The following is a 20,190-nucleotide window of genomic DNA, read 5'->3' on the forward strand; positions in this document are numbered from 1 at the left end:
GGAATTTATGTGCCACATTACGTTTGTTCTTGTCTACCATAATGTGAGACAATATGAAGAAAGAAACGTTTATAAATTCTTTGTTCCAGTCAAGATAAACTTGCTATCTCTTTGAGGGCTTTTACTGAAGAATGCAGAATGAAGAAATCCAAAGCGGGACAGGCGACGCTCTTTCAGAGTTGGGGACATTCAGCAGCTGCCCAGGCACCTTCGAATTCCTTTTCACGAAATGCGAATTCAAACAGGGTTTTGCAGCCTCAAAACGGAGTTTACAGCGCCTTTGATCCAAATAATATCGTAGACCTGGGAGAGGATGACGATGATGAATTATTAGCTGCTGCGGAAGAAATCGCACCTTTCAACGACACCGCCAATGTTTCAACCACCGCTCGGCAGGCAATTGCTTCAAAAAACATCTTAACGAATCATGACGAAGTTGAAGTCATTCCTGGTTTCGATCTTGAAGCTGGAAATGTTTGGATTTACCCTACAAATTACCCCATCAGGAATTATCAATACGATATTGTACAACAGGCTCTTTACAAGAACACTTTGGTGACTTTGCCAACTGGCTTGGGAAAAACTTTTATTGCAGCAGTTGTGATGTACAATTTCTACAGGTGGTACCCTCAGGGGAAGGTGATTTTTATGGCACCCACAAAACCTTTGGTTGCACAGCAAATTGAAGCTTGTTTTAATATCATGGGGATTCCACAATCTGATACAGCTGAGATGACAGGTGAGGGCCACACAAAGACGTTTCTACTATCGGTGACAAAATGAGTTGAGACACTCCGCTCAAAGCTGGGCTTTTTTACGTTTTACTAACTTCAAAAGGAGGAAATGTAGCTTTTCCTCCCACATCTGCTCCATGCGATGATGTGCCGATGTTCGAGCTACCTATAGAAAACAACAAGCACCCCAACTTTGAATGGAAGGGACAGGGGAGCGGTGCCGATTCTTTTGTTCTCCTAAGTTACCCTATTTGAGTGCAATGTCTCAACAATTTTGTCACCAATTGTATAGAAGTCGTTTTGATACAGGTCATTTTGATCCAAGTTTTTAAGGTGTAAAGAGTTTCACCTACTTGGCTTAAAGAATGAAAAATATTCACTCCAAATGTTTTTCTTGTTCACGTGCAAACTATACTTGAAGTGACTGAAATTTGTTGTTGTATATGGAATGGCCCTGAGAAATTAAATCAATTAAATTATTTAAGAACCAGCTCTGCTATGTCCTGGATTCTTTAAAATGTGGGAGTGAGTAAAAAATAAGCCAACCTAGACCACTGTATTTCTATACTAAATTTTGGATCCTGATTGCTTGACAGTTCTAAAAGGTTAACGGTGGGGTTGCAAATAGGCCCCTCTGGTGTTTACGGTATCTTGAGTGGGATAGGCTTTGTGGGTATAGTGACAAATATAAGCTTACAGTGTATTTCTGTCAAGAGGTATTGAACAGAGCTCCTTGCATGAAGGACACTAAACACATGGCAAAGATTTAATCATTCTCTTTTTCTTCATTCCTGTCAGGAAACATGGCTCCTAATAAACGACAATCCCTGTGGCAGAGTCGGCGTGTTTTTTTTCTCACACCCCAAGTTTTACAGAATGATTTAAACAGAGGTTCTTGTAGAGCAGAAGAAGTTGTCCTTCTTGTGGCAGATGAAGCACACAAGGCACTTGGGAACCATGCATACTGTCAAGTAAGAAAAAGAATGAAATGTTAGCTCTTCTTTCTGGTAATGTTCAAACTTGGAAATAATAAGAAAGAAACTGAGTTCATCTAAAAATTCTGTTTGTTTCAAATTATTTAGGTTGTTCGTGAAATCTCTGGTTACACCAGGAATTTTCGAGTCCTAGCTCTCAGTGCAACACCTGGAGATGATCTTGAGGTACTAAATTATGAAAGTACATGTACATGTACTTCCTTTCTGCATATAAAAAGATTTTGTGTATAATAACTTGCTTCTTATTTCTGGTCGATGCCTAGAATATGACTAGATGAAAACTGCCTCTTTAAGGCTCAATATCTCTTACAACTTTCTAGATCTTTAACATTCTCTAGACTACTATCCCTCACCAATGTGTTTATGTATGTATTTGTCGGACTTCCTTTTGCAGGCCTCCCATGTGTAGGCACCCATGTTAGCACTCATCATGAAAAACCAGTCTAGATAGTGCAATTCTTATGTTCACTATGGTTGTGGTCACCTTTTCTAAGCTGTCACACAGCTCACTATTAAATTTTTTTGGCTTTGTAATTCTGGGATATATTTTTCACCATTGGCAGCATTCTTGTATAGACTCTTTTTTTTCAGGTTTTTTCAAGGACCAAGTAATGGTAGTGTTATATGATGATGTTTTAGATAGGCTTATTTGATTATGACATTTTGACTGCCTGTTGAAGACCAGAAGTACATGGTCAAAAGATTGCGATCAATATCAAAGTGTCTACCACAAAACAAGTTTAAACAAGCCTTACTTTGCTTTATAGCTTTTTGGGTGTTCTTTTTTTTTTGATGTAGGCTGTACAGCAAGTCATCACCAATCTGCTGATCTCTCACATGGAGCTTCGTTCCGAAGAATCACCTGATATTCAGCCATATACACACAGTCGAAAGGTGGAGAAGGTGGTTGTCTCTCTTGGAGAAGATATCTCTAAAATTAAGGCTTCATATCTGAAGGTATGGTTAGAGGGATGTGCAGATTGTCATCTTAACCCACATTTTGGCATTTCTGTACCTTCAACTCCATTCTACTTTTTATAAGTGAATACTGATACATGGGAAAACATTCTTTGCAAGTGTTTTAAAAGTGTCCATTGTAAGTAGTCTGTAATCATTCCCTCCCTGTATCTCTGCATATGCCTTTTGTGACGCGGGCAGGGGGGGCGGGGGGGCATGATTCATTTACTTACCAGAATCACATGTAAACAAGTAAGAATCTGGAGGTCTAACTGGTTGGTCCAGACATGATACATGCGATCCAGTTCTGTTCTTATTGGCTGAAGATTACCGGTACATGTACTAGTTTGATGTTCTTCCAACCAGATCTGGATTCTTACAGTGATGTTCTAATGAAAGATAACCAATTCCAGTAGTGAACAAACTCTCCTTGTCTTATGTTCTGTTTTTCGTTTTTGTGGCCAATAATATTATTGAATTGAAGCTCTAGATGATGCTGTTGCATCACAGAAATGCACTTGCTAGTTTTGCACAGAAAAGACAGCTGCATGGAAAGAGTCATTGTTTTGATCTCCAAGACATTTTGTGTGCCTCTTAGGAATCCGAATACAGTTGTGATTATGACAGATCAGCAGTTGTTAATTTATTTCAATTACAGGACAGTTGGAGGGCTTGTGAAAAAAATGTATCATCAAGCATTCTTTTTTCTCCTCTCTTCTCAAATAGGAAAAAACCCATCACCCTGATTGCAGGTTGAGTGAAAGCAGTCAGTGAGTGCTCTGGAATCTAATGATCCGGAGATACCAGTAGTTTAAATACAACCACCCATCTGTTACGTGACGTGATCAGTTTTTAATAGTCATATAGGACTTTGACTTCTTACATCGGTATTTGTGCAGAGGGAAGAAAACCTCAAACCCTACCTTAAAACAACCCAACTAGCTTCAAAAGGTCTTTTTCAGCAGAGTTTCCTTGAGTGATGGGTTAAACACATGATTCTTGTTCACAAGAATTTGTGCATTGCTCCTATTACTTTGAGTAGTGGCAGAATGCACATGAGGGGCAATAATATTAAAATATGTTACAGCCTTTCACCCCTGTAAGGTGCTCCCATAAAGAAAAGATTCACATAAAAAATAAAATTACGTTTTTTAAAATCCCTAAAAAAAGTGCTCTACAAAAGTTCTGCCAAAGGGGGAACAGCAAAGGATGTTCCCCACAGATTTTTGAGTGACAAAAATTAATAATAATCTCGCCTTAACTTGGTCTGGGATTGCATGGGTTGATTAATACTTTATGTAACGTTGAGATAAACTTGGCTCTGCGTTAAGTTGCCTTTCAGTATAAAACGTCTGGTTTGGAACTCGTTTTGTGCCGTGACAGCATGCTTCAAAAAGTTCCTTTCACCAAAAACTGTATCGCTACGTTACTTTTTGCAGGTTTTGGAGGGTGTGGTGAGTCGGCTGTTTTGTCAACGAGCTCTGTGGCAGAGAGATCCTCAGCGAGTTACTAAGTTTCTTCTGTTGAGTGCACGAGACCAGTTCAGAAAAAGGATGAATGAGCAAGGAGGAATGGTGAGCAAAACTACCGGTATCTATTTCGTTGATACTTCTTGGGGAAAGACACGAGAAATGTTCAAAATTTAAAGGTTGTTTACTTGATTTAGTTGAATGAACATGTTTTTTTGTATTTTTTTTTTTTACGGTCTTGGATATATTTGAAGGGGCAAAAAAGCTGTAAGTCAGTAACTGCCAACGGCTGGCTTTAAATTAAAGGTTTCCACTAGGCTGAAAGTCAGACGTTCGTCTGATGACATGTCTGACTTTGAGATGATCATGTATTTAGCTGGCCATCGGTGCCCTTAATTCTATAATTATAAATAAACTTATAGGAGATGATTGATTTTTAAATGTATCCTCATCAGTACCGTTACGGTTGCAGCGCCTACTGCACAGAATATGGAAGCTTCATCTAACAATTTATCAAGAATAGCTTCTGCTATAACTTTAACTACCTTGGTTCTTTCAGGACCGTAACCAACAGAGTCGGATTGAAGCGGACTTTGCCATGTGCATCAGTCTGTACCACGCCTATGAACTCCTGCTACAGCATGGAATCCTGTCCTTCTTCAACTTCATCAAGAGCATCATGGACGGCACGAAGGGTATGCCACGGGCCAAAACAGAAATCACCAAGAACTACGAATTTTCGCAGCTCATGGATGAACTGAGAGAAGAAATTGAGCCACCGATGGAGAGCAACGCCAATGAAAGTCTTCTGTTTTCGCAGTTTTCTCCCAGGAGACGCGCGCTCATGAACGTGCCCAAGCCAAGCGCAACGTTTAAGAGTCATCCCAAGTTGATGAAACTTAAGGAAATTGTTTTGGAGCATTTTCAAACGTTTCAGGATAAAAGTGGGGGTGATTCTAAGGGTGTGACCACACGTGTGATGATTTTCTCGCAGTACAGAGACAGCGTGAACGAGATTGCGGCCTTGTTAGCTCAACACAAGCCTTTAGTGCGTGTCATGAGTTTTATTGGACAGCAGTCGACAGGGAAGAGTTCCAGAGGACTTTCACAAAAGGAACAACTTCAGGTTTGGCTGGCATCTCTTAACCCTTTAAGCCCCAATATCCACATACAAATTCTCCAAACTGATCTCCATACATTTTCTTAAAGAATGTGTTGAGAGACTTTGATAACAGATCAAAGAATTTTCTCTTTGGTGATCATTTTATTAATTCCTTAACCTTTTCTCTTAATGATGTATGGATAAAATAAGGAGAAAATTTATGTTGGTCACCATTGGGACTTAAAGGGTTAACTTAAAGCTCTAAGAGATTTTCCATCAAGGTCGCTCCCTATTAAGTTGGGGAACTGACCTGGGGTCCGTTTCTCGAAAGACCCGGTAACTTTTCGGGCCCGAAATCAAATATTCAAATCGAAATATAAAGAATAAGAGCGCTGCTCCTGGCTAGCAAGCTACTCCGTTTTGTTTAATTAACTAATAGTTTTATCATGTTAGATGCAAAACTATTAAAACCTCGATCTTTAATGTAAACGGAGACAGCTTACCGGGCCCGTTAATTATCGGGACTTTCGAGAAACGGGTCCCTGGCTGGTTGGCGAAACGACTGTAAATCCTTCCTCTTCCCACCTTGTTCGAGATCTTGTTTTGTTGATGTCACCCATTGTCGATTTTCATTCACTGAGAAAAATGCGAAATGGAAAAGGAAAAGAGAGCGCCCCAACTCTCCTCCTTTCCCCCTCCTTCCCTCCACCCCTTTCGACGCTTGCCACACAGACTTAGAGCTTCTGTATCTTTTCCATTAATAACCTAATCCCTTAACACGCTGCTTCAGCTCTCAGCGTGAATTACCTTTGACGCTCACATCCATTGAAAATATCTATGCTAATTTTTGCAGAAGCTAAGTGTTACGTAGGGCGAGCAAGTCCTGCATAAAATAATTAAGTTTTACTCAGTCAGCACTTGGTATGCCATGTTATATGACTGAACAAGGTATGACAACCACCATTACGTATAATGTTACTTCGTTAGGTTGTACAGCGGTTTCGTCAAGGCGGTTATAATACATTGGTGGCCACATGTGTTGGCGAGGAGGGTCTGGACATTGGCGAAGTTGACCTCATTGTTTGCTTTGATGCGCATGCGTCTCCTATCCGCCTGGTGCAGAGAATGGGGCGAACAGGTCGAAAGAGAGACGGGCGAATAGTGATACTCGTTACTGAAGGCAAGGAAGAGCAGGTACTAAGTAGTAATTATTTTTTTTGGCTTTGTGATTATAGTTGAAGGGAAACAATTCTCACTTTTCGGGCGACCGTCCGACCCACGCGAAGGTCTAGCCGCTTGCAGGGCAGAAGCAGTGTCGTCTTCACTTCCCCAGTTATATTACGACCCTGCGACCTTCCGCTCTGCAAAATAAATGTAGCCTGAAATAAGTAACCTGAAGCTGCGATGTTATCTTGTGGACAGACTCTCGTGTTGGGATTTCGTACCAAATTTGGCATTTGCAATTTCTCGGAGTAGTTACAAACCGGCTCTCCTTGTGGTTACGCCTCTCGCGCAAATCTCTCGCGGCTGCGTCACTCGAGCAAACAGGGACTTTAAGATCCAACGACTGGACGGCGACAAGAACGTCGCTTAAAAAGTGATTTGCGTTCTTTCAGTGATTATTCCTATCCACTTACTTTGTCAATTGTAGGCGAACCCTCCTGAAGCTGAATTTCAAGCGACAATATTCAAGCTCAGAAAGAGAAAAAAACTTCGTCGTTGCTCGTTTACGTCCTCCATAAAACGCGAAATTAGGCATTTTCACGTCGTAGTCGTGCAAAAACGGGAAAGAAATGTACAAAAAAGTGTGATGCACGTGCGAAGTTGTTGTTTTGCTAATTAAACCGATATGTTTTTTGGACGTTCTCGTTATCGTCCGCGTCGTTGGATCTTAAAGTACCTAACCTCTCGCGGCTACACCACGCGCCTAAAACTCTTGCGACTCTGCCACTCTCCCAACACTCCTTTACAAGAGAGCCTGCTAGCAGACTGCTGAGAGTCTTGCTGAGAATTGTTTTGTTGGTTACAGGTTTATCAGAAGAGTCAAAGAAGCAAAAAGTCAATTCACAAAGCTGTGAAACAGGCTGCCAAGTCGTTTGATCTTTACACGGATAACCCTCGCATGGTTCCTAGGCAGCTTGTCCCTACAGTGCTAAAAATGGAGATGACGGTTGGAAAATTTCAAGCTCAGAGGTTTGTTACATCTCCCCATGACGAGATTCCGCTAATTGTTCATTTATTCGCTCTTGGCAACTCTTCACGTCTATAATCTAAACCAAACGCCATGTTAAACAGGGCATTTTTCTTCCAAGTTGTCGCGCAATTCGTTTGTGTCGATGCGTTGGAAGATGCAGGAGACGTTGCTTAACAAACCCTTAATTAAATAAATATGTATCGCGATTCTGTTACTTCAGTGGATTTTTATTTATTAATTAGATGGCTAGTAAGTCAACTATTTTTTTCTATCAATTAGAAGATTTGAACTAAGTTGTAGACAATTCTGTTGCTTGCAGCAAAGGCAAAAAGAAGGGGCGGTCTTCCGACGGAGCTGACATCAAAAGCTTTGCTACTAAATCGGCGACAACAACTTCAAAGAAAACCGATGGCTTCTTGACGTACGAAGAGCTAGTTTACTGGCAGGAACATTTTAAACTTCCAGATCACGAGGCAGGTCTGTCACCTCAACTGTCAGTCACAAAGAGGTCAAGACGCTCGTTATCAGAAGCGAAGAAACCTGTCACGCAACCTTCACTAGTAGAGTGGCTTCCCTGGCAAACAACGTTACAACCTGTTAAGGCTGTCACACACTCTCGCCGCACGCAACATTTAGTAGAGCTCTTAGAGTTTACGGAGCTTCATGGCGGTCACGGGCCAGACGGCGATGAAAGCTACGATCTGGAAATGTTATCTTTTTTGAACGAGGATGACATTTTGAAACCTGGGCAAACAGATTGCGCTGTTGTTGAGGTTCGTGTTGCTGATGACGATGGTGGTTGCCAGGAGAACGAGGTCACAAGGAAAAATGTTAAGAAAGCAAAGAAGACTCGAAAGAAATTGCAAATGGAGGGTGAGGCTGATACCGGAGATGGCGGCCAAGACTTAAGTAAGGAACATGGGGTTGGTGGAGGGAAGAGGAATGTTAAAGGAGCAAAGAGGCGATCGCCCGAGAATAGAGCGCGTTGGAAGGAGTTCCTGAAACGGTTTGATAACAAAGACGAAGATTTCGAATCTGATGGAACAAGTGCATGCGTAGGACCAAACGAAGACTTGTCAGTGGAAGATGAATTACGAAACCCGGATGATGCAGTACTGGAGAGTGACCTACCTGACGTAGGAGATCTCCATGAACAAACCGACAAAACTTCAGAGGCCGAGGCTGACAAAATAATGCTACTAAAAGGCTGCAATGAAGTTAACGACGAACCAGTGATGCTGAAGGGAGCAGGACGTGCTCATGAGTCTGAGGACGGCTGTGTTTCTGATACTGCTTCTGATGAACTGTCCAATCTTCTACCCACTGCAACGCCTGATTTTCATGGTTTTAATGAGGGTTTTAAGCTCCATCGGACACGTTTTGTCTCCGCAATGGACCCAGTCCCTACTCCTCCTTCTTTAGATGCTTTAGATAAGATAAGTCTATCGCCTTCAAGTGTAGAACTTGACGAGTTTCCAGTAAAACCCGACGAGGAATCTCAGAAATCGTGTAGACATAATCTACGCGGAAACGTAGACAAGTTTGCTCCTTCAGAAAAGGCTTTGTCGGCTATGTCACCTAAAGCTTGCTTTGAGAGTGACTCACTGATAGAACCGTTTTTGATGGGTGATTTTCTAGAGGAGGATGACACCAGACCTGGCAAAGACCTTAATAAGGAAAACGTGTTGAAAAATACTTGCCTAGAAAAAGAAGGTCGAATTGCCGAAACATGCACTGTCGCTACATCTGAGACCTTTGAGAGTGAAGCTGATCGAGAAGTGATCAAAAATCAAGGGAATCGCTCATATAATAGTTTGAGTTCCGCGCACAATGTTGATAGCTCTGTATTTAACCAATGTGAGGTGCTGACCTCATTTGATGTTCCGAGTGGAATGGATAATAACGTGCCCGGAATTCCAAAGAGTGGAAATGAGGACTCGAAAGTTGTATCCCCTAACGATGACGCAGAGAGTAGTTTTGGATTTGGTGTGTGGTGTGGCAGTCCAATGAACGAGTTTAATGAGCATGCCGATGAAAATTGTTATCCTCAAGATAATCCAGGCTTTGCTGAGGCTTTTTTAATGGATGAAACCGATGACGACGCCTTCACTGATTTGACTTTGCCTGAAGATTTTACCACTGAAAACAGTCAAAAGAAACCTGTTGGCGAACAAGATTTAACCACAAGAGACGGGTCAAATAGTTTGCTATGTGCGTCAAAAACCTCGAGTGAACGTGAAACTAAAGCCGAGTTGGCAAGCTCCAAAGTTCTTGACAAAGAGATAAAAGTAAAGCCTTCTGCGAATTCTGAAGTTTCAGTTGTGACTGATCTGCAGGCGTCCATTAGCAAGTTAAGTGCTTTTCAGCGAAGCTCTGCAGATAGAAAATATTCGTCGAAGTTAGTCAGTGACTCTTCTGAAACCACAGGGTCTGAATTAAGTATGAAGAGTAAAGACGGCAAAAAGATCAAGGATTGTCTTGACGAAGGGGCTTTATCAGTAGATGTCGGACAAACTTTTCCTGAAGTCATCTCTAGAGGCGAGCACTCCAGTGCTACTGCTAGTGATACAGGAGTGCTGGATGACCGTAGGAACTTGGTAGCAGCTCCACCTGTTTCGTCAACACTTCCACTCAAACAAGCGTCAAGCAAGTTCAAATTAAAGGCCAATCGTTTTACAGAAACCCTTCTGGTTGGGCTGCCTTCTCGGGTAAAAGGCCAAGGAATGCCCGAGAAAGAACCGAATATATCTGTAGTGCCAACTAGTGGAATGGTGACGAATCGAAACATTGATACTGGTATCAGGGTTGGTCACGATGCTGTTGGCAGTGCTAGCAGTAGTACCAGTACCAATGCTGCTGGTACTACTGCCAGCAATATTAACAACGATGAAAAAGATAATGTAGATAATATTTGTAGATCGCCGCTGCCTAAAAAGCTTAAACTGAGCAGAAAACGTACTTCGCCTAAAGACAAAGGGATCCTGGCAAAGAAATCGGAGGGTCCACAAGCCAAGCCCATGAATTTTGGATCGACGAGCTCGTTGAAAATGAATTCCAAGGAAGAACTCCGTGTTGTGAAGTTACAAGGGACTTCAATAAATTGTTCATCAAGGCCAAATGAACCCATGAACTCGGAAACGGTGGCAAGAGAGCCCTCTTCTACAGACATGGTTTGTGACGTATCTTTAGCCAAAGACTGTGCAGCCAATCTGTCGAATTTACGAACTCATAACGGCACTGTTGTAGCGGTTATGGAAAGCGAAGATGAAAATGACAAAGAGGACGACGAAGAAGATGTTATTCGTCCCGTTAGGAAAGCCATTTCACTAAGAAGGCAGGCTTTGTCAAGTCCGTGCTCCCAGGAAGGGTTTAAAAGGCCCCCCGATAAGCGATGCGAGAATCAACCTCATAGTTTGTCATCTCGCATTGGTCGATTGGGGTCAGAGAGTGACGAGGAATTTGAAGTCGACAAATCAGGTCAGTGTAGTGTACAGTGATAGTGATACGTCCGCAGTCCATTGTTTGAGTCTTAACGGGGCCATGTCACCAGGATATGGCTGTTTTAGGTACTGTTTAAGAAACGAGCAGGAGTGTATTACCAGGTTCAAGAACTCGGACGGAAGCCGAGAGTTTTTAAACCTGATGATACACCACTAGGAGTTTTTTGAACGGCTTCAAAATCTCTGACATAGATCAGCTCATTCTTGCACTAAAATTTCGATTTGGGGTTATTTTGGTCAAAAAAAAAATGTACGAAAAGTTTAGCCGTATCCTTATGAGATATCAAGACAATCATTAAATATTAATTCCTTTTGCTTTTTTTTTTCTTTATGAATTATTAACGAATTTTTGAGGTCAATTCTGTGCTGAAGTTATTACTTGGTACCTTTCATACCCGAAAAGACGCTGGGAAGGAATTAGAGGCTTGATGTTCTAGATACTTCGAGCAACAACAATTTGCCGTCTATCTCTTTGAATTGAAAGCATTAGGCCATTTCCACGATGACGACATTTGACTACAACCCCCGGGATTCATTTCATTTTTGCTTTCTTATTTAAATTTATCAATCCCGCTGCTCCGCTGAGGATTAAAACCAAAAGCCTTAACTTAATTTTTGTAGATAAAAAAAACAGACTGAAGGATTCTGGTATCTGTAATGCAATGACGTTATCATGTAATTGTCCTATACTGTGCATACTGTGTGAAAAAGTTTTGTTCTCCTACTCTGTTGTTGACTCAAAAGGATTCTAGTTCCTTTGGTTTGCCTTGAAATTTCCCATGGTGGCAAAAAGTTAGAGAATAGTGCTACACCAGGCTTTGTGCTGCTCAATAGGCTCTTATATTAAAGTGGCCGCAGTTAATTCAGGCTAATTGTGTCTTATGCATGAGCGTGAAAATGATAACCAGTTTAAGCACAGTTATTAAGTCTTATTTTCATAACCAGAGCGAAGCCGGCCCGAATCATTCAGAGCTTGCCCAAACAAACCTGGAAAGGAGAAAAGAAAATCTCTTGGGATTGGTGGTAAACACGGCACACGGAAGTCGGTCGATTCATTAAGAAAGGTTAGTAGATTATTGCCTGTACTGTCATTTCTTAACCAGTTGCGTACCCGGCCGTTATTTGTAGTTGTTCATGTTTGCTTGTTCATGTAGATGCATCATGGCTAATTTTTTTTTTTTTTTTTTTGGGGGGGGGGGGGGGGTCATTTTTGCAGGCAGAGCATTAAAAGTTGTCCAAAATGTTTAATGTTCCATGTCTATTCTTTCCATCCATAACAAAGGACGACTGGAAACAGTTTCAATGCCTAAGTATAGTCTAAAGTAATAAAACTGGGCCATTATTTTTGGAATTATGCGGAGACACGTTTTAGCTTTTGAAAAAGATAGCAAATTGCGTGGCATAGCGCCTTTATGTAGCCAGTGGAAGAACACGCTGTTGGGGAAAATTCTTAGCTATGTTGCAAAAAGGCCCAAAGTGGTTCAAGTATTATTGCGGTGACAATTTTAGATGTTATCTCCCCAGAAAAACAAAAGTAAGCCTCGAAGAAACCATTTCCTCGACGACGAAGCAGAGCTGTCCGGCAGCGATATCAATGATTTCTCTTCCGACGAAGAAGAGGAGGAAAACGTGGAGGAACTGGATAGCTTTATAGACGACTCCACTCAAATGACACAGAGAACACCTTCTGCTGCAAGACCACGCCATGCCAGCTCACCCATGGACATGATGGCGGTTTATAGACAGTCTCTTCGGAGCCCTCTTTGCGGTTCACTGAACTTTAAAACACCTTTGTTTCATAAACAGCGAAACAGGTACAAAATGGTGTATAAAGCGGTTGATGAGGGCAGTGAATCTCCGTCTGAAGCAGAGGAGACTTATGGGTCAGAGAGCGTGTTTGAAAACGAGGTTGAGGATGAGGACGAAATAGATGGATATCGACATGACAGTTTGCACGAAAACGAGGCAAATACTCGTTCTGAAAACGAGGTTACGCGTAGGCCCCAAAGTGAAGGTGATTCTCGCGTGGACAAATCCTTTGAAGATAGTCAAATTGGACGACCAGTTAAGCGTATGAAGAGAAAGCGAATTTTGGATGATACCCTTGAAGAGGAAGTTTCGCCGAAGTTAAGCAAACACAGCAAAATGCCAGAAACGTATGACAAAGAGAACACTGTTGAACTGGGACCTCCACTGAGACCTCCACCACCACCACAGCGTCAAACTAATGCGTTTGGAAACTTCCCAGCTAAATCCAAGATTACTGGAAATAAACTTAACAACGACTTTGTCAAGTCCACTGACGTTTTAGCTGACAAAAGAAATTTCCATGACAACCACACGTCCCTACAGCGGTCAGCAAGTAACAAAGAGAGTATGCGCAATACGGGTTCTTTCGTTAGTGAGTGGAACAATGATATTAGTGACAGTGAATTGCTCAATGCCTTTGAAAGTGAAGGAGAAAACTCTTCAACAAAGTAAGTGATCGAAATAAATATATTTGAACTCGTTGGATTTCTGAAAACGTTTCTGCTCTTTTTTGTTGTTCTGCGCCATTATTTATACTTATTTTCTTCTCCAATGCAGGGCTGCAAATAGTTCTTTTTTTCAGTTAGGCCATATGTTTGGCCATGTCACCATTTATGTTGCACAAATCAGAAATGTTATCGGTCGCAGATTTCGTGGACTTTTAATTTCCTTAATTACTTTATAGATCTTCAGTAATTTTCAGTGTGGAGCTTTTTCGGTATGAGTAAGCACTCGGGGAGTTTTTCGCTCGTCTTGTAAACTTTGTCTGCAACGATTTGGCCGGTAAACATTTCGCGTTGATTAGCTTGTCTTGGGACCAAGAGGATAAGCACAGACTGGCAAAAATGAAGAAGTTAAAAAGGGATGACATTCGGGTAATCTTGAAAAACGTCGGTCCAAGTTTATCTACCTTAATGTACGAGTGGCGAATAATTGACATCTGTTTGTGGCCTTTTTTTGAAATTTATTTTACCTTCCAGGAAAACGCCAGGAATCAACATTTTCCAATATCAAGATATGAAAGAAATCGCGGTGGCTATGGAAATGACAGATGACGACGTTGTAATGGAACTAAAGGACCTTCCAACGTTCTCACTCGGTTTTGACTTTTTGTCGGAGACTTTTCTCACGGACAATGCAAGTACTGGAGAGTGGAATTCTTCAAAAATCAATTCAGTGACTCTGACAGGACGGCAGAGTGAAAACTGTGAGAATACCATAAAGTACAGTTTTTCTAATGAATTCAGCAACGAAAGGAACCCATCTACGGTTTCAAATAGGACGTTAAGCTCATCCAACAAAGACGACGGTATTTCTCGGAAAGTGGAGAAGTTTACAAGGATAGTTCAGAGTTCTAAACATTCCCTGGAAAGTTCTCATCAAGTACCGGATAATAACTCACAAACAGAAAACAAGATAAGTGCTAAGCCTGTTTTAAGCAAGGTTTCTCAATCAACAAAAGTTGCTCCTCAGAATGTTGTAAAACCAATTATCCCGAACAGTAGTTCTCTTACTTCAAATAATAGACCTGGTTCCAAGAATCTGTCGACCATGGATACCCATAACGATCAGCGGTCTGTTTGTGAAGCGCATGCGAAGTTGCAGGTGGTAACACCCTCATGTCGTCCCACTCCTCTGGGTACCAGGCCTGCGAATAGTCCTCTTCTCACGGTAAGTCTGGAGCCAGCAGAATAATTACGTAAGAAGAGACGACATCATGTGTCTGATATGAATTTTTAATTGTTCGATGATTCCTGTTCTAGCCTGCTTCATAAATGGCCCGTAATTCAAAGCGAATGTTAACAAAAATGTAGTGTGATTTGCTTATTCCGATCCGATGTCTAAACCTCGTTCAAGTTAGAGATTTCGTTTGTTCTCTTCGTTGACTATTTGGAGCAAGGAGGCGAACGTGGATGGGTATTCCGGAGGTTTGTGCCTAGAATAGGTTGGAAATGAAAGCGTATGATTTATAAGCGCTTTCGATGGCTTTGCATAGACTGTTTAAGGCGATGCGGAAACGCTGAAATTATAAAAAAAAGTGAGGGCCGTGTTGGGCTTTTTTTGTTAGAATCTCATTCATTTGACGACGCAGGGAAAACAAAACAAATAAGGAGGACAACGAGAACTGTAGGAATTAGGAGGAGGATTCCAACAGTAGAGGAGGTGGTGATGAAGGAAAAACGACAACAACAGCAAGAAAATGCGATAGTGGTTGTGGTGGAGGGAAACCAAAAAATACTTTAATTTACCTTTCTTGTGACGTCGTCGACTCGTCGACGTTTATGTATATCTTTTCACTTAAGCAAGATTCCACCTAAAAAAGGCCTAATCCATTCTTACTATACTACTAACTCTTGCGAGCAGGGGTAGCTATCTATATGTTTTCGTTAAAGTTTACGAAGATTAAAAGTTGTGGACATTGCCTTATTTTATTGTAAGAAGTGTTTTTTTATTCTAGTCATCGGACAAAGACAAAGGAAAAACAATAATCTTGGTCGATACTCGCGAAATCTCAAGTTCTCAGGTGAGTTCTTATCTAACCATATTCTGTTTCTTTCCCTTGTGATGTTTAAGTAACAAATTCTTTTTGGGGTTTTCTGTAGAAAAGTGAAAATCGCTTTGCATTACTTTCAGTCGCTTTGAAAAATGAACGAATCTGATTATTTTGAAGTTACAATTTGGCTTACAAAAAAACGCTAACGCCAATTTGCAGAAAAACACGCTCAGCCACTCAAGCGCGGATAATTCTTCCTCTTGTTCGATGAGGAGCGTGTAAGTCAAGAAATTTAAGAATTTTACTTAAACCAAGTAGTCTTTAATAACACTATAGAATGTGGCAAGCTTGATGTCAATAATTTTCAGTTTGATGTTTACTGATACAATCATCGCTATCCTTCCCTCTCAGGTAGTTTCCTTATTACGGTTAAAGCATAACATGAAGGCGGAAGTGTGTCAGCTGACCGGTTGTGACTACATTGTCAGTAACAGAATGGCTGTTAAGAGGAAAACAGCTTCCGGTAATTTGGTTGTTGCCTCTACGTTCTGTGAAAACCACTTGAGAAGAGTAACGGCTCAGAGACTTTGTGAAAAGTTGCGAAAAAATTTGTGCTAAAAAAAAACTTGGTGAAACCTAAGCGCAGGGCGCGTCTTATCTTTTCCAGAGGCAATCAGCTATTTTTTTTATCTGGGTGGCATGGAGTGCTTCCTACTCGAAAACGTTGTTATTTCAACCCTCTAAATTTACAGTGAAGTCTCTTTAATATGGCCACCAGAGACATGGCCAAGTGTCTGCATTATAGGGATGTTCGTATATAAGGGTTGGAATTGTATAATTTTGGTATCCAAATTTGCCAATCCTTGCTCCTGTACTCGTGACATTGGGTCAGTGTTGTGTTGATTTCCACTTTGTTTTTCTTATGGATGACGAATTTTGACCCATCTCCCCGCGCAAAAAAAATGCCTAAAAAAATGTTTGGCATTATCTTCTAGTTTGGCATAAAATCGACTCCCTAAGAATAGTCTTTTATTCGCTTTTAGATGTGGCAAATGGAGCCAACAGTCCCAAGCTGGTAGAGTGCATGCGCAGAATGTGTGATCTGTACGACAGGCCGTGCTTAATCATCGAGAAAGATCGTTTGAGACCAGGAGAAACAGAGAAAAAATTGTGAGTATATCGTTAATATGATGTCACTTTACGATGCGTGAAGTGGCTTCAATGACCTTCAAAGATTAGTTCCTGGTCTTACGTGATAAGAATATGTGTTAATAAACTTTTCGCTTTTTTATTTTCAGCATCAAGACCAAAGCTTATATATTTACTCTGGCATGCATCGCTCAGACTCATGTGAAGATTCTGTTTAGTGACTCCCACGGTATGAAGCCTATGGCTAGAAACAAAATTAGGGAATATACCAAAGTCTTATGTAGTGTTTTGGATGGTTCTGTTTGGCTGCCAGCGTTGTTTTTCGTGGAAGTTGTCGCGCAAAAATGTGGCACTAAAAGTATGTGTTTTTATTGATCCCTTCACGTATACTACGTTCTCACGGAACTATTTTTACGTTGTTGGTCACTGAAAATGGTAGTATACTCATGAAACAAGCTCAATATTCAACGCAGCGCTTTTGCGTGAAAAGATACACGAATAATGGATACTTATTAATTGTGTGTCCAGGAAGCCGCCAATTTATTTCTGTCCTCTGGCACGATATGCAAAGGCCTGCTTAGTTAAGACTTTCACGGGTATCGTAAGTATTGTTTCTAATCAGTCTTAACAATGTGCTATTGTTAGAGATCAATTCTTTTGGGCCTGTTTACATGGAGGTGGGAGACCTCAGGTAGGTGAGGTAACATGTGGCAGGTTACCCCACCTATCATGTAAACGTGATCAAATTAAAATGAGAGATTATATGGACAGGCGGGTTACCTCACCTACCTGGGGTCCCCCACCTCCATGTAAATAGGCCCTTAGTATTAGAGCCGATCCAAAAGCTTTTCGTACCGGAGACAGTTGATTTTAGTTAAGATATTTCTTAACTTAGAAGGGTTTTGTGCTCCGGAATTGGCAAATTTTTCCCCACTATTACATGTGTCACGCCCGGTTAATTTTGGAAGCATTTGTGATCGCAAAAGTGCCATTTCCTGGTTTATCTATAGCATAATTTGAACAAAACATAACTATTCCAGCCTATTCTGGGACTCATTTCAGACCGTGGGTCCAAATCAACCCTAGAAAAGTGAACCATATGGACGCTAATTAAGACAACCAAATTAGGCCCCTTATGGTGTACTGTATTTATTTTGCAAACCGAAACAGCCCTATGTTCTGCGTTTTTCCTAATCTTCGAATTACAAAGTGCAAGAGGTGAGTAGAGCGCATGAGATCTGAACGAGAGATGGACTGTAACTGAACCCTGTTTTCGAGTTACTAACGGCGAAGATAAAGTCAACTGTGAACATTATTTTTTTAAAATCATTGTTTTTTCTTCAGAGCAAACAGCTACACTCTTAGCGGAGCTAGCCGCCATTGAGACCAAAAAGGGAACCACTATTACAGCACCCACTTCTCTCAGCAAAGAACGTGAACAGGTACAAATGAGTCTCCTTCAATTACTGACCTTCTTTGCCACTGTTTAATTTTTGTGGTATTGAACCATTTTAACTAGTGCTCGCTTTGGTGACTTCAAAGTCTTGACGCGATTCAGTTTTGAGCGACAAACGTCAACCGGAAGTGAGGGTTTTTCTCTTTTAACCCTTTCACTGCCAAATGTGGCCTAAGGCAAATTTCGACCAAAGTTCCAAATTCATTTTCTAAAATTTTGGGAAGCAAATGGCATCATGTGAAAGTACAGGCAGAGAGCTTTCATTTGAATGGTCACATTATAGGATTTCGTCCATAGACTCGAAAGTTAGAGTCACCTTACAAAACCCCCTCAAACACTCTGGTAGTGAAAGGGTTAATATGTCGTAAGGCTACCAAATTTGTATTACACACAAGGGGTTTTGCTCCCGGAGCATGCTCCAGTCTCATTTTGCATGTGTCAGTACACACGAGGGAGCGTTTTCAAGTTCGCTCAATTTGCCCCGGGAGCTTTCTCCCAAATATTTAACCGGTTAAATATCGTGGAGCATTTTGCGGGGTGGAAATTCTGCTCCCAAGGAAGAATCAAAAAGTTCACTTCCGGTTGACGTGCATGACTTGAAAACGTCGTTGCTTAAACTCCCTTTTTTTTGTTGATGGTGGAGGGGGTCAGAAAAATGATTACGCCTTTTTTCATGATTTATGAAGCGCAACTTCATTTGTACTTTTTTTATATGATTATTTTGCTTTTTCAGGTTTTCCGTGTTGTTCTCAGTTTTCCACATGTGAGTTATATCACAGCTCTCAACCTGTGTTCCTCTTTCAAAACGCTCCATGAAATCATCAACAGGTGAGGTTATTTCAACACGCGTTGGTCTTCTGGCTCATAACGCAGAGAAAAACTTTAAATTCTCATGCTGGGGGTCTGCGGTCAATACAATAGAATTTTTTCTCGAAGAATTTACATGGAAATAGCGTTTAGTTCCCAGAGGAGAGAAATGCTTGTGTTCTTGGCCACCAACATGGCCGCCGTGACGTCACGTGCAAACTAGCAATATTCCAGCCATTTGTTTATACAAAAAAGATTGTTTGAAGTTAACTGAGTTCACTTTTGTTGGGTGAAGCTTATGAAAAATGACAGAAGACCTGAATGACGTCCTTGGCTCGAAATGGGCGCTGTTACACAAGGTTAAGTTTTTAAGTCAACTTGCCAAGAGGTTCAAGCATAACAAAAGTACAAGCTTAAAAGAATTTGATCGTTGTGTTTTTGTTTGCGCTTATTGTGCTGACTGATTGGACGTACCACTTTTTTTTCACGTGTGAAAAACATCGTCCACTCCTCTGATTGCCTAAAACCCGTTTGTGTATGTAATAAAATAGTAACAACCAGGCTTAACATACTAGAGCGATAATTCGAAGTATACATTTTGAATTTGCAGTACTGCGGCTGAGTTGGAGAGAAGAACTCCCAGCCTGTCCAGGCCCCGTGCTGCAGAGATTTATAAATACCTTCGACACAAGTTTAATCCTGAAATGGTAGCCTCCAAGAAATAAATCGATGAAGAAAATGAGCCACGCGGTTTTCGACTTGTTCATATCGTTGTTTTTGTTGAGTTTTTGTGAAAATGAAAGGTGTACATGTGTTTATGTGAATTCAGAAAAAATAATGATAAAAGTAATAATGAATTTTCTAAATAATAGAAATTTATTAATAATTAAGTATGTGAATTAAAGAGACGTATTGTGACTGGTGACTGCATTTTCTTGATGCTTAATATTAGATAGTCGTTGTTACTAGATTACGGTGCCTTGAGATGGTGTACTTGATTACAATCCTTCCTTTTTCCTGTGCAAATTACCGTCAGCGTTCTTTGAGCTTAAATCAGGATTTATTCAAGAATTGTGGACGAAATGAAACCAGGGAGTTTTGGTCTTATAACGCTATTAAAATGGCTGTGCGAACATAAATTACAGATGTCATTAGAAATGAAATATTGAACGAGAAGCACAGGGACGGCTCGACATCCGATGGAAATGATTTTTGAATTATTCATACTTGATCCTCCTTATTGGTCTCTCGGTCTTTAAAATGGGTGCCACACAAGTGCAAGAGAATTTCTAATCTAGCTTTCCA

General features: G+C 41.0%; 1 protein-coding gene across 1 annotated transcript; it reads left to right on the forward strand.

Annotated features, from left to right (window-relative positions):
* The first annotated feature begins 14 nt into the window (after positions 1–14).
* LOC140944679 (Fanconi anemia group M protein-like) lies at positions 15–19,788 on the forward strand. The gene is made up of 19 exons (XM_073393799.1): positions 15–739; positions 1,533–1,705; positions 1,817–1,894; positions 2,528–2,686; positions 4,126–4,260; positions 4,715–5,281; positions 6,245–6,451; positions 7,287–7,450; positions 7,771–10,928; positions 11,897–12,015; positions 12,476–13,428; positions 13,960–14,650; positions 15,438–15,503; positions 15,885–15,996; positions 16,517–16,643; positions 16,772–16,851; positions 17,967–18,064; positions 18,812–18,906; positions 19,496–19,788. The coding sequence occupies exons 1-19, from the start codon at positions 139–141 to the stop codon at positions 19,608–19,610; spliced, it is 7,698 nt and encodes a 2,565-aa protein (XP_073249900.1). The 5' UTR covers positions 15–138; the 3' UTR covers positions 19,611–19,788.
* Positions 19,789–20,190: the final 402 nt, after the last annotated feature.

Source organism: Porites lutea, chromosome 7 (assembly GCF_958299795.1).
Source record: "Porites lutea chromosome 7, jaPorLute2.1, whole genome shotgun sequence".
In the NCBI taxonomy this organism is placed as follows: Eukaryota; Metazoa; Cnidaria; class Anthozoa; order Scleractinia; family Poritidae; genus Porites; species Porites lutea.

Coding starts and splice junctions, on each gene's coding strand:
- LOC140944679 (XM_073393799.1), top strand. CDS start 139: ATGAAGAAATCCAAAGCGGGACAGGCGACGCTCTTTCAGAGTTGGGGA. Junction 14,651..15,437: donor CGAATAGTCCTCTTCTCACG/GTAAGTCTGGAG, acceptor TTTTTATTCTAG/TCATCGGACAAAGACAAAGG. Junction 15,504..15,884: donor GCGAAATCTCAAGTTCTCAG/GTGAGTTCTTAT, acceptor CTTCCCTCTCAG/GTAGTTTCCTTATTACGGTT.